General features: G+C 40.4%; 1 protein-coding gene and 1 long non-coding RNA gene across 4 annotated transcripts in view; one reads left to right on the top strand and one right to left on the bottom strand.

Moving 5' to 3' along the window:
- The window catches only part of LOC117360163, a 49,525-nt gene that overhangs the window by 28,294 nt on the left and 8,172 nt on the right, over positions 1–13,059 (top strand). The gene's annotated exons all lie outside the window — the stretch shown is intronic.
- The window catches only part of FAM149A (family with sequence similarity 149 member A), a 137,779-nt gene continuing 128,809 nt past the window's right edge, over positions 4,090–13,059 (bottom strand). For all 3 annotated transcript variants that reach the window (XM_033943819.1, XM_033943829.1, XM_033943850.1), the window contains exon 14: positions 4,090–5,674. In XM_033943819.1, coding sequence (XP_033799710.1) covers positions 5,601–5,674 — 74 coding nt within the window. In that variant the 3' untranslated portion in view covers positions 4,090–5,600. The remainder of the gene's footprint in view (positions 5,675–13,059) is intronic.

Genomic DNA, 13,059 nt, shown 5'->3' with positions numbered 1-13,059 from the left:
CCAAAAGGTTGAGTACCGAAAGAACAGAAAGACCATCTTTGTTAACCAACAGACCAAGACAACTCATGATGAAGTATCCTTTAAATAAACAGCTATCATGCTGAGACAGTACCCTCTGTAAAGAGTTCATAGTTCCAATCACCTCCAGTTCTTTGTAAGTGAAAGCATTTAGACCACTGTTAACCTACTTTAGGATCTCAGCAAGCCATATATATAAATGTAATGTAATTTATTTCTTATATACCGCTACATCCGTTAGGTTCTAAGCGGTTTACAGAAAATATACATTAAGATTAGAAATAAGAAAGGTACTTGAAAAATTCCCTTACTGTCCCGAAGGCTCACAATCTAACTAAAGTACCTGGAGGGTAATAGAGAAGTGAAAAGTAGAGTTAGAGGAAAAATAAAAATAAAATAAACATTTTAACAAGACAGCATTGATCTAAATACTTTGGAAGGTAGAAGAGAGGAGAGAAAGGAATAGAAGCAGAAGGGGGAGCCGTTGAACAATAGAATTCTGGAGAAATTTAAATGATAGAAATAGAACAAAACAAAGACAAGTCCACTAGTCCACAGGGTTGACATGATATTGCAGAATATTGGCAATAACTCTCCCTCCTATTAGCTGAGACCCAATGTAGTTGCCCTATGCCCGGTGCTAAACAGCACTGTCATCATGAGCTGAAGGGTTCCTGCTGTGGACAGCACCGGGCATAGGGCAACTACATTGGGTCTCAGCTAATAGGAGGGAGAGTTATTGCCAATATTCTGCAATATCATGTCAACCCTGTGGACTAGTGGACTTGAGAATTGTTGACATGTGACAAGACACTGAGTTGCAAACAAAGGCTTCTAAATTCAGAGCTGATCAAGGAATTATGTAGGAGTGATGCTATGCACAGTGGCTCATTAGAATTATTCACCATTTCAACATCTATACTATGTGAGCCTGGATCTATTAGATGGCCCCAGAGACTTACTGTGATCATACCAATTACATACTAGACAGCACAGGATAGAGGAGAATTTAATCTGCTAGAATGTTACTATGTGCGGAAACTTCTCTCTCTCTATATATATATCTGTGATTTGTTTCTATAAAATGTGGAAAAGAGGGCAAAGAGCTCAGAATTTTCTCTCTGTTTTTGAGATTTTGCTGTAACTAACAAATCTTCAATAAAGAAAAATATTGCTTCAGCTATTGTTGAAAGGAAGAAAATAATATGTGCTAACACAATACCACCCTTTGATGAATTCCCCCCTAAAAAAATGCTAAAAACAATGAATTCTACAAGCAAGTAGTTCCAGACTTGTTCTCTGGAACTATTTGCTTGTAGAATTCACAGTTTTTAGCATTTTTTAGGGGGGAAATCACCAAAGGGCGGTATCGTGTTAGTGCATGCTAAACATTAAAGATGCTCATTATATTCCTATGGGCGTCTTTAGCGTTTAGCATGTGCTAACGTGGTACTACCCTTGGATGAATTCTCCCCTAAATTAACAAAATCATAACCATATTGGAGATTTGGTAAATGCAAATTGATCTCATACATATTATTTGTAGATATCCTGAAAATCTGACTGTGTTGATATAATGAATAAGTAAGTAATTAGAGGCTTGATCATCAGGTTTTCTTTTTTCTTTTAACTTACCTACATCGAGGCGGAGGAAGATATCTTCTTTTTCAAGGGTCCCACGACAACAAGAGGGCATCTGTTGAAAATCAGGGGCGGGAAACTACGAGGTGACACCAGGAAATTCTTTTTCACTGAAAGAGTGGTTGATCGCTGGAATAGTCTTCCACTACAGGTGATTGAGGCCAGCAGCGTGCCTGATTTTAAGGCCAAATGGGATCGGCACATGGGATCTCTTCACAGGGCAAAGGTAGGGGAGGGACATTAAGGTGGGCAGACTGGATGGGCCGTGGGCCCTTATCTGCCGTCTATTTCTATGTTTCTATGTTACAATAATAAAAGCAGCTGCACAGATAAAAAATGAATCCATAATATGAAATTACCTTAGGTTTAGAGGCTAGTTCACCTTTAAGACATTTCAGAAATTCTAAAGTGCTCATCACATCTTAAAAAGTTTGTAAGTGAAAACATTTTAAAATATTTGCACATGAGTGAAGGAAACAGAAGGTGCAAAGGCACTTCTTTACCCAATTGCTCAAAGAACCCATCTGATACTGGAAGACAGCTATAGAAACAAAATACAGGTAGAATTCTAAACAAAGACCAAGGGGTGAAACCTGGACAGAGTGGCAAATTCAATCCTAAACAACGGCAGAGAAGAGTATAACCTGGACAGAGCAGGAGATACAACATTAAAAAAAGGGGCACAGAGATATTGATGCCTCTGTATAAGACTCTGGTGAGACCTCATTTAGAATATTGTGTACAATCCTGGAGGCCACGCCTTCAAAAAGATATAAAAAGGATGGAAGGCTACTAAAATGGTGTGAGGTCTTCGTGATAAGGCATATAGTGACAGACTTAAAGAACATAAAAATTGCTGGGTCAGACCAGTGGTCCTTCATGCCCAGCAGTTCGCTCACGCGGCGGCTCTTAGGTCAAAGACTAGTGTCCTGAGACTAGCCTTACCTGCGTATGTTCTGGTTCAGCAGGAACTTGTCTACCTTTGTCTTGAATCCTTTGAGGGTGTTTTCCCCTATGACAGCCTCCGGAAGAGCGTTCCAGTTTTTTACCACTCTCTGGGTGAAGAAGAACTTCCTTATGTTTGTACGGAATCTATCCCCTTTTAACTTTAGAGAGTGCCCTCTCGTTCTCTCTACCTTGGAGATGGTGAACAACCTGTCTTTATTTACTAAGTCTATTCCCTTCATTATCTTGAATGTTTCGATCATGTCCCCTCTCAGTCTCCTCTTTTCAAGGGAGAAGAGACACAGTTTCTCTAATCTCTCGCTGTATGGCAACTCCTCCAGGCCCTTAACCATTTTAGTCGCTCTTCTCTGGACCCTTTCGAGTAGTACTGTGTCCTGCTTCATGTACGGCGACCAGTGCTGGACACAGTATTCCAGGTGAGGGCGTACCATGGCCCGGTACAGTGGCATGATAACCTTCTCCGATCTGTTCATGATCCCCTTCTTAATCATTCCTAGCATTCTGTTCGCCCTTTTTGCCACCGCTGAGCATTGCGCAGACGGCTTCATTGACTTATCGACCAGTACTCTTAGGTCTCTTTCCTGGGGGGTCTCTCCAAGTACAGCCCCGGACATCTTGTATTTGTATATGGGATTTTTGATACTGACATGCATTACCTTACACTTATCCACGTTGAACCTCATTTGCCATGTCGCGACCCATTTCTTAAGCGTGGTTATGTCGCGTTTCAGGTCTTCACAATCCCCCTGCGTCTTCACTACTCTGAATAACTTCGTATCATCTGCAAATTTAATCACCTCACTCGTCGTACCCATTTCCAGATTGTTTATGAATATATTGAAGATCACGGGTCCAAGTACCAAGCCCTGTGGCACCCCACTGGTGACGTTCTTCCAGTCCGATTATTGTCCATTTACCCCCACTCTCTGTTTCCTATCCGCTGGCCAGTTTTTAATCCACGTGAGTATTTCACCCTCAATTCCATGGCTCGCAATTTTTTGAAATAGTCGTTCATGCTGAATCTTGTCGAACGCCTTCTGAAATTCCAGATATACAATGTCATCCGGGTCACCCTTGTCTATCTGCCTGTTTACTCCCTCGAAGAAGTGCAGCAAGTTCATCAAGCAAGATCTTCCTTTGCTGAAGCCACGCTGGCTGGTCCTCATCAGATCATGTCCGACAAGGTGATCAATGATGCAGTCCTTTATCAGTGCCTCTATCATCTTTCCCGGTACCGAGGTCAGACTCAATCTGTATGCTTTAAGGAAAGGTGGGAGAGAGGAGATATGATAGAGTCGTTTAAATACCTACATAATATAAATGTGCATGAGTCGAGTCTCTTTCATTTGAAAGGAAACTCTGCAATGAGAGAGCATAGGATGAAGTTAAGAGTTGATAGGCTTGGGAGTAATCTGAGGAAATACTTTTTTACTGAAAGGGTGGAACAGTCTCCCGGAAACAGAGACTGTGTCTGAATTCAAGAGGGCCTGGGATAGGCACGTGGAATCTCTTAAAGAGAGAAAGAGATAATGGTTACTTTGGAAGGGCAGACTAGATGGGCCATTTGCCGTCATATTTCTATATAAACTGGACAGAGTGGCAGGTACAATGCTAAACAAAGGCACAAGAGGTGTGCAACCTGGATAAAGCAGCAGATACAATGCTAAGCAAAGGCACACAAGAGTGCAACCTGGATGGAGTGGCAAGTACAACCCTAAACAAAGTCCTAGAGCAGTGTATCACAAACTGTGTGACATGGCGAGATTCTGGGTATGCAGCGATATGCTGGCAAGGAGGAGAGGCACTGGTGCTGGCTGACTGCTTACATGATGTGCCTCTCACGGTGAGAAGCACATCCAGGTTCCTGTCCTGTAGGCAGCTAGCTAGCACCCGCTCCTCTCCTCTCTGGGCCTTCCCTGTTCCAGCACCCCCCACTGGCGGCTCAGAGCCCCGTCTGGAGATTCTTCGCGTATACGCAGATGTGATGATGTCACACATGCATGTGATATCATCATGTTGACACCCGCGCATTTCCAGGTACCCTCCAACCGTGGCCTGGAGTTTACCTTGCCGCCAGTAAAAAAGTTTGCAGGTCACTGGCCTAGAGGACTGAAATCTGGATGGAACAGCAGGTACAACTCTAGCCACTTTACTGGGCAGACGAGATGGACCACACTGGTCTTTATTTGCTGTCACATACTCTGTTGTTATAGTACTTGTCCAGCTGCTATAATCACTATTATATTTTCTTTCTTTAACCTATAAATGTTCATTTTATTTCCGACTTTGGTAAAGACTTTTTGAGTAAGATTACAAATGTTTGATTCTTCACATTTGTTATAACATTTTAACAGTTATGGAAGTAACTAGTAAATGAAGAATTAGGGTGGCTTACTTACAGCAGCCTACTCTTTCTCATACTTCCAATCCTTGCCACATTGCCCAACTGAACGGTATCGGACTACAAGCGGAAGAAGCAGGCTTGACACGAGACACCTGCTTTTTCTAGAAATCACTTTTCCTAAGAATAAAAGTGCTTTAGAAAAAAAAAAGTCTAGGTGGTTGCTCACAACACAATATAGCTATATTGTGAGGAGGAGAAAGAGAAAATAATTTAACAGTGGTCAAAAAGAAGGTGTAGAATGAAAATCAGCCTTCATCCTAATTAACGACATTCAGTTTCCCCAACAAAGCAAATTGGTTCTACATTGTTAATAGACTAGACTGTAAATGCAAAAGTTTACAGGTAAGACTGTGGTACCAAAAATGGAAGCATAAGATGCAGTAAAATATAACAATGCTAAACACTGTTTTTTTAGTTACTTTGCCTTCTGTTTCAGAAACATATGTTCAGCAAAATTCATCGTTTGTTAAGAAAGATGAGTGCACATGTAATACTCAATTTTTCAGTCTTCATGAAAGTTCGGGAGACACATTCTGTCACTGTAGAAAATCCATTTTTCCCTCAGGTTTTCTTATGAGGCCATTTGAAATCTCCTCCTGCTTGTGGATGGATTTCTTTGGAAGGATTTGGGCTGGAACTGTGAGCCTATAGAAAGAAAGAGCAAGTATTTCCTGAAAAATAAACACATTAAGCCAGAGTGGTGGTTTTTGCCGGTTAGGGTCTTTTTCATCTGACTGCTTGCTAACATTTTCAGAAGCATAAATTCTGCTAGTACATAACAGCTGTTAGGCTCATTTAATTCCTATGCTCATATAATTCCTCATCTATTCATTTACCCTAGTTCCTTTCTACAGAGCCTGATTTCAGTGTACCCCTCACTTTTCTACCACCAAGGATCTCCTGTGCTTATCTCATACTTTCTTGACTTTTTAAAATTTATTTTACTATTTTAGTCTTCACCACTATTTTTATGGAAGCATAATCTTGCAAAATATTTTATTAATATGATGACCAAATCATCATTAAATCAATATGGCATAGCAATAGAAGCGGGAATGCATCATCTCGAAAGCCAAATTTCAGATCAGAGCCTGATTTACTGACCTTTTCCCACCATAGAAAAAGATGAGGGAATAAGTCCAACTTAACCAGGCCCTTGATAATGATTTTCTGGGCACAAACTCCCAAATTCTACATATGGTGCCTTGTTGTGTGCACGAAATTGCCCCCGATTTGCACATACATCCTGATTTAACAAGCTTAATTGTTACCAACTGGTAATTAACACCTTATAATTGATGATTGGCATACATAGCTTTGCTTACAACTGGTAGGCGTACTGCGCGCCGGATCTAGTGTGCGAATCTGAAAAGGGTCCGTGGCCATGAGAGGAGCATGGGCTGAACATGGACATTCCTCAGATTTATACACATGGTTATAGAATATGCACAAGTTATGTACAGGTATTTAGGCTTGATTTTCCTGTCCTAAATGAGTGTGCCTAAAAGTTACGCCACCCTTAGATTTGTTAAATTAAGAGCAAATGATGAAGCCAATAGTAACACAAAATTTTCAAACTGCTGCTTGAGTTAGACTGATGAGGAGGCAATCTACAATATTTCAAAACTTAAGGTCTAAGTAATCTTCATATATAAGCGTTATAAGATCTACATGAATGACGAATATTGTTTAAATGAATAATAACAAAGAAATTATTAATGTAACATTATGGTGAGGCAGTTTAAAAGTTATGCCACGTATTGGCACTTAGCATGATTCTGTAAGGTGTGTATGTGCCTTTTACAGAATCGTGCTAAGTGCCATTCTAGTTGGTGCCAATTTTTTGGGTGCCATATATAGAAAATGGCCCAAAATCCTTAAACTGGTCAAACTACTACAGAAGTATGTGTCATGTTCTGGTAACAGAAAAACAAAAATCAATCCTATTCAACAATGCAAATTCCTACTATTCTATTTGGATATCTTGACTGCGGCAGAAATAATGAACTTTCAAATAATATGGTTTCTAAATTTAAAAAATAGTCTTAAAAAACAAACTTGCTTACTTGTAACAGATGTTCTCTATAGACAACAGGATTAATCATTCATTCAGTTTGATGATGCCATTCAACTACACTGGGATCAACAGCTCGCCCAGAGTTCAAAAACCAGTGAAAGATTCTAAATATGAGCCTCCATTCCTACTTACAATGATCCCTCAATTAGCTCAACAACTCCTCCTCTCAGGGAGGTGGGAAGGACTGTGTAACTCATCCTGTTGTTTATGGAGAACATCTGGCAAAGGCAAGCATCTTTGCTTTCTTTGTTGACGAGACTGAATCAAACACATATGAGGGTGATTCCCAAACTTAGGATTGCTCCAGAACTCAAGTAACTTTCTTCAGTGTTGCATGCTTTCTGTGACCACAATATTGGTATCATAACCACAGAAAGTTTGATGAGCTCTGAAGAAGCTAGTTTGAAGAAGCTTTTCATCAAAGCAGAAATTGCTATGGTGGCATCAATGGCTCCAATTCAATGAGGTGTGACAACAAGGAATGGAAAACATGAAAAAGGATCTGCAAAAGTTAGAGGAATGGTCTAATATCTGGCAACTAAAATTCAATGCAAAGAAATGCAGAGTAATGCATTTGGGGATTAATAATCGGAAGGAACCATATATGCTGGCAGGTGAGAGGCTGATATGAATGGACGGGGAGAGGGACCTTGGCGTGATAGTGTCTGAAGATCTAAAGGCGAAAAAACAGTGTGACAAGGCGGTGGCTGCTGCCAGATGGATGCTGGGCTGTATAAAGAGAGGCATAGCCAGTAGAAGGAAGAAGGTGTTGAAACCCCTTTACAGGTCGTTAATGAGGCCCCACTTGGAGTATTGTGTTTAGGTTTGGGACTGTATCTGGCGAAGGACATAAGACTTGAAGCGGTCCAGAGGAGAATGATGAAAATCAGAGGAGGTTACTTTACGCCAAAAGGCATATGAGGAGAGACTGGACGCCCTGAATATGTATACCTTAGAGGAAAGGAGGGACAGGGAAGATATGATTCAGACGTTCAAATACTTGAAAGGTATTAACGTAGAACAAAATATTTTCCAGAGAAAGGAAAATGGTAAAACCAGAGGACATAATTTGAGGTTGAGGGGTGGCAGACTCAAGAGCAATGTAAAGAAATTCTACTTTATGGAGGATGCCTGGAATGCTCTCCCAAGAGAGGTGGTGGAGAGGAAAACTGTGACAGAGTTCAAAAAAGCATGGGATGAACACAGAGGATCTAAAATCAGAAAATAATAGTAAATATTGAAGGACTAAGGCCAGTACTGAGCAGACTTGCATGGTCTGTGTCTGTATATGGCCTTTTGGCTGAGGATGGGCTAGGAAGGGCTTCAATGGCTGGGAGGGTATAGATGGGCTGGAGTGAGCTTTGACGGAGACTTCAGTACTTGGAACCCAAGCACAGTACCGGGTAGAGCTTTGGATTCTTGCCCAGAAATAGCTAAGAAAAAAATAAATAAATTGAATCAGGTTGGGCAGACTGGATGGAACATTCGGGTCTTTATCTGCCGTCATCTATGTTTTTTGGTTTGGTTTTTTTGGGGTGAACTAAGGTAAACAGCTGTATAGAATTTATGATGAATTCTGTTCCTTTAAAACATTGACTGTTCACAGTTCAGACATGGAGGATCTCCTCACACTAATGCTCATTAGCACTGATATCATTTATCCTAAGCCTATCTCCTCATTATAATCAGCCTTGTACGGAATTTAGGTCAAATTGTGTATAAAGCTCATATGAGACTAAGGTTTGATATTCTGTTTACAAATTCTTTTAGACAAAATGACCCATTGCAGGAATAGACCCTTTGCAGGTCAGATAAGGATTCTGTCTGTCTCGGAGATGAAAGACAACATTCAGCTCCCCTGGAAGAGGAACTTCAGGCTTGGTAATTTGACATGAATACCTCTTATAAATTTAGAGACAATGGAACATTGAGAGCATATTGCAATGGCCCTGAATAGAGGATGTTTGTAGTCTAAATTGCTAATGTTACTGAAATATTGCACACTAACGGCACTGAAAAGTATCAAGCCCATTATCAAAACTCCAGATAGAAAACCTCTCCCATTTGGAAAGCATAATGTCTTGTGGAAGATTTCCTTGCGGCCACTAATATATCTTGAATAGGTGATGACAGTCCTAAAGGGGCAACCAAACACGATTCAAGCTTCAAATCTGAGGGTGGGACAGAGGAGAAGGGCTCTTGGTCATGCATTATTAAAACGGCAAAGATTTTGAGGCTCTATGGAGGGAGGAATGATAATCACTCTAAAAGAGGAAACCAGCTCTCTTCAGACCAATACAATACCATATTATTGTACCAGGCCTTCTTTCAAATTTCTGCAAACTTTTGGCTATCATTGAAATGGGGAATGATAGTAGGGGTCAACTCCAGTCTTTAGCTAGAACATCCTGCATGTTGAATCGCAGATTGTCATATGCAACTGTATAGAGACAGCTTTGCATTTTTGTTGTTAGAAATAAGTCTGTTTAAGGAGTACTTCAACTGTAAAATAGATTTTGCAGAGTGTGAGAATCCAGAGACCACTTGTGAGGTTGAAATAGTCTAATGAATTTGTCTATCAAGTGGTTTTAATTCCTCAGAATTTTACTTGGCTTCAATGGCTATTTGATTGAGCATAAGAAACTCATTTTTAAAACTGTTTATTAAATCTTTGAGCTGCCTCTCAGCATAGTTGAAATGATTCCCTGCCTCTTCACTTGCTGACATAAAATACTGCCACTTGACTGCCTATCTAGATAAGTATTGATATGAATCAGTCTTTTGTTTCTCAACCAGACAACTTAAGTCAGGTATGTGTCACAGTAGGCTCTGCAACATATGTGGGTAGTATATAACAATGCTTCTAAAGTGCAAAGGGGATTCTATTGAGCAAATTGGTTTCCATGGTCCACCAATGCAACATGAGTCGGTTTGAATTTAAGCAGTTTGAAACGCTGGTATGATGTCATGCGTCATAGCTGATCGCCACCAGCTAAAGCACACAACCGCATAGACCCACCTAAAAAGCAGGTCTATCTTTGGCTGCTAGGCCTTAGTCAGCCAGTCAATGAATATCACGATGGCCGGCTAAGTCCTAGATCCGTGATGGCAAACTTTGTCCCAGGAAATTCAATGCCAATAGCCAGACATAGCCCCAGTACTGAATATCTGGGTTTTCTGAGGACAAGCAGGCTTGATATTTTCACATGTGGGTGGCATCATCCACAGAACTCGGTACGGACACTAGCAAGTACACAGTCACTTTAAATTTGAAACAGTGGCTGTACTATGTGCGTGCCAGTGCCTTCCTGCCCAACATCAGCTTGCAGTTCTTCATTTTCTGCAGAGCTAAGTGTGTCAAATTTGTTTTGAGGTTTTGGTGCCTTTCCACCTTTATTTTTCCTTCTTTTAGTCATGTTTCTTTGTTTTAACCATGTTCCTAAAGTCCTCCTGACTTTGGCTTCATTTAGTCAATTTTTTCACTTTTGCCCTTTAGGAATCTTCGAGCCTGATTTTCTTCCCGGGATCATCAACCATTTTTTGATTACTTTTTACTCGACCTCCCCAGGCCACTGAAACCTTTGACTTTGCATCAGCTGTCAAAATCTGTATCGAGTTGCTTTAAGAAACGATCTCGATGTGGATCAGAGCTTGTCCGATTATATAATTGGTGTGTCCAGAGTCTGCATCCTGAACATCAGGACATTAACTGTATCCTCTGCCTCTGCATGTAAGAGAGGTCATTCAAACGTTTCAGTACCCTGGCAGATAAATATGTAAAAAAATAGCTAAATTTAACAAGTCCCAGCCACAAATATGTCTCACTTCTGGCATTATACCCATCTACAACAAAGCGCAATCCATAATTTATCAAAAACTTTTGGGGGCTAGGAAGAATTTGTATATATGTTTCCATTTATTGGGTGAGTAGTTTCTGCGCTCCTTTGAATCCTATGTTGGTGGTTATTGGTACTTTTAGGTTACTGTTTGAACAGAACAAATTGTTTGAGCCTGTTGCTACAGGTGCCTCCACTTCAAATGTATTGGGTGGCTCTCCATACTTGGGTACTAACTGTAGAGGGAGTTAAACAACACTGTGAAGTACTATAGAGGCAGAGTGAAAAATCCGGAGTGGATTTCTTCTGCAACCATGTGACTAAAGGGAACTAACCCTATTGTCTAGAATGTCTCACCTATTGCACTGGAATAACTTTGGAGCATAAGCTAGTTAGCATTAATCCTCTCTGATACCCAAAACAGATCACAAGTAAGTGAAATCAACAATCTAGTCATTTAAAAAAAAAAAAAAAAGCCAATTCTGTTGACGTTGGCTAAAGCTTCAGAAAGGAGCGCATAATCCCAGTCTTTCGGAAGTTACACTGGTTACCAGTAGCAAACAGAGTCCAATATAAAGTAATCTCTATTGTTCAAATGCTTTACCATTCAATACCTTTATATTTTAAGCAATTGCTGATTTTAAACTGTCCTAGTAGAGTACTACTTTCAGAAGATGCCATGTTACTTGAAACATTGACTAAAATGTGATATGCTGAGACCAGAGCTGCTGCTTTTTGTGTGGCAGGTGTTAAAATGTGGAATGCATTTATGGGGCAATTACGTCTATGTGCAGATAGACTGAAATTTGAAAATACTATTGAAAACACAGCTATTTGTATCTGTTTTTAAATAAGGAAAGATCTCTCTTTGTACAGGTAATAGATGGAACTGGACAAGAAATGTCATGGAAGACTCAGTCTTTTGTAATGTTGATTTTATGTTATGTAAGTTTTATATGGAAATCGTGTAGATATAGACAGTATATAAATTTTAAAAACAAATACTTGGAGGGGCATAATTAAAAAAAAAAGTCTAAGTCCCTTTTTGGCCTAAGTCCTTAAACGTTCAAAGCAGAAGTAGGGAAAGTGTCCATAACCAAAACAAACGTCCTTGTTTTGATTATGGCCTGCCTCTACTAAACGCCCAGATCACCACTACGTCTACAAGTACAACCCCAAGACATCTACACTTTTTGGCCATAATGAACCAAAAAAACGTATCTCTCTCTTGGCTTCTTTCAGTTTCACCCTGTAGTCCTTTCTGCTCTCCTCTTCTTGGGTTTTTTTTTATATTTCATGAACACCAACTCTTTCGCCTTTATTTTCTCAGCCACTAGGTTGGAGAACCATATCGGCTTCCTTTTTCTCTTGTTTTTATTGATTTTCTTCACATAAAGGTCCGTAGCCATTTTTATCGCTCCTTTCAGCTTAGACCACTGTCTTTCCACTTCTCTTATGTCCTCCCATCCTAACAGCTCTTTCTTCAGGTACTTTCCCATTGCATTAAAGTCCGTGTTTTTATTGATTTTCTTCACATAAAGGTCCGTAGCCATTTTTATCGCTCCTTTCAGCTTAGACCACTGTCTTTCCACTTCTCTTATGTCCTCCCATCCTAACAGCTCTTTCTTCAGGTACTTTCCCATTGCATTAAAGTCCGTACGTTTGAAATCTAGGACTTTAAGTATCGTGCGGCCGCTCTCCACTTTAGCCGTTATATCAAACCAAACCGTTTGATGATCGCTACTTCCCAGGTGAGCACCCACTCGAACATTAGAGATACTCTCTCCATTTGTGAGAACCAGATCCAATATTGCTTTTTCCTTGTGGGTTCCGTCACCATTTGTCTGAGCAGACCTCTTGAAAGGCATCCACAATCTCCCTACTTCTTTCCGATTCCACAGACGGAATATTCCAGTCCGCATCCGGCAGGTTGAAATCTCCCAACAGCAGAACCTCCTCTTTCCTTCCAAACTTTTGGATATCCACAATCAGATCCTTATCAATTTGCTGTGATTGAGTCGGAGGTCTGTAGACTACACCCACGTAGATAGAAGTTCCATCTTCTCTTTTCAGAGCAATCCATATCGCTTCTTCCTCTCCCCAGGTCCCTTGAATTT

Source organism: Geotrypetes seraphini, chromosome 1 (assembly GCF_902459505.1).
Source record: "Geotrypetes seraphini chromosome 1, aGeoSer1.1, whole genome shotgun sequence".
Taxonomy (NCBI): domain Eukaryota; kingdom Metazoa; phylum Chordata; class Amphibia; order Gymnophiona; family Dermophiidae; genus Geotrypetes; species Geotrypetes seraphini.
Note: the sequence above shows the minus strand (reverse complement) of the source record. Positions and strands in the feature narration are given on the sequence as shown.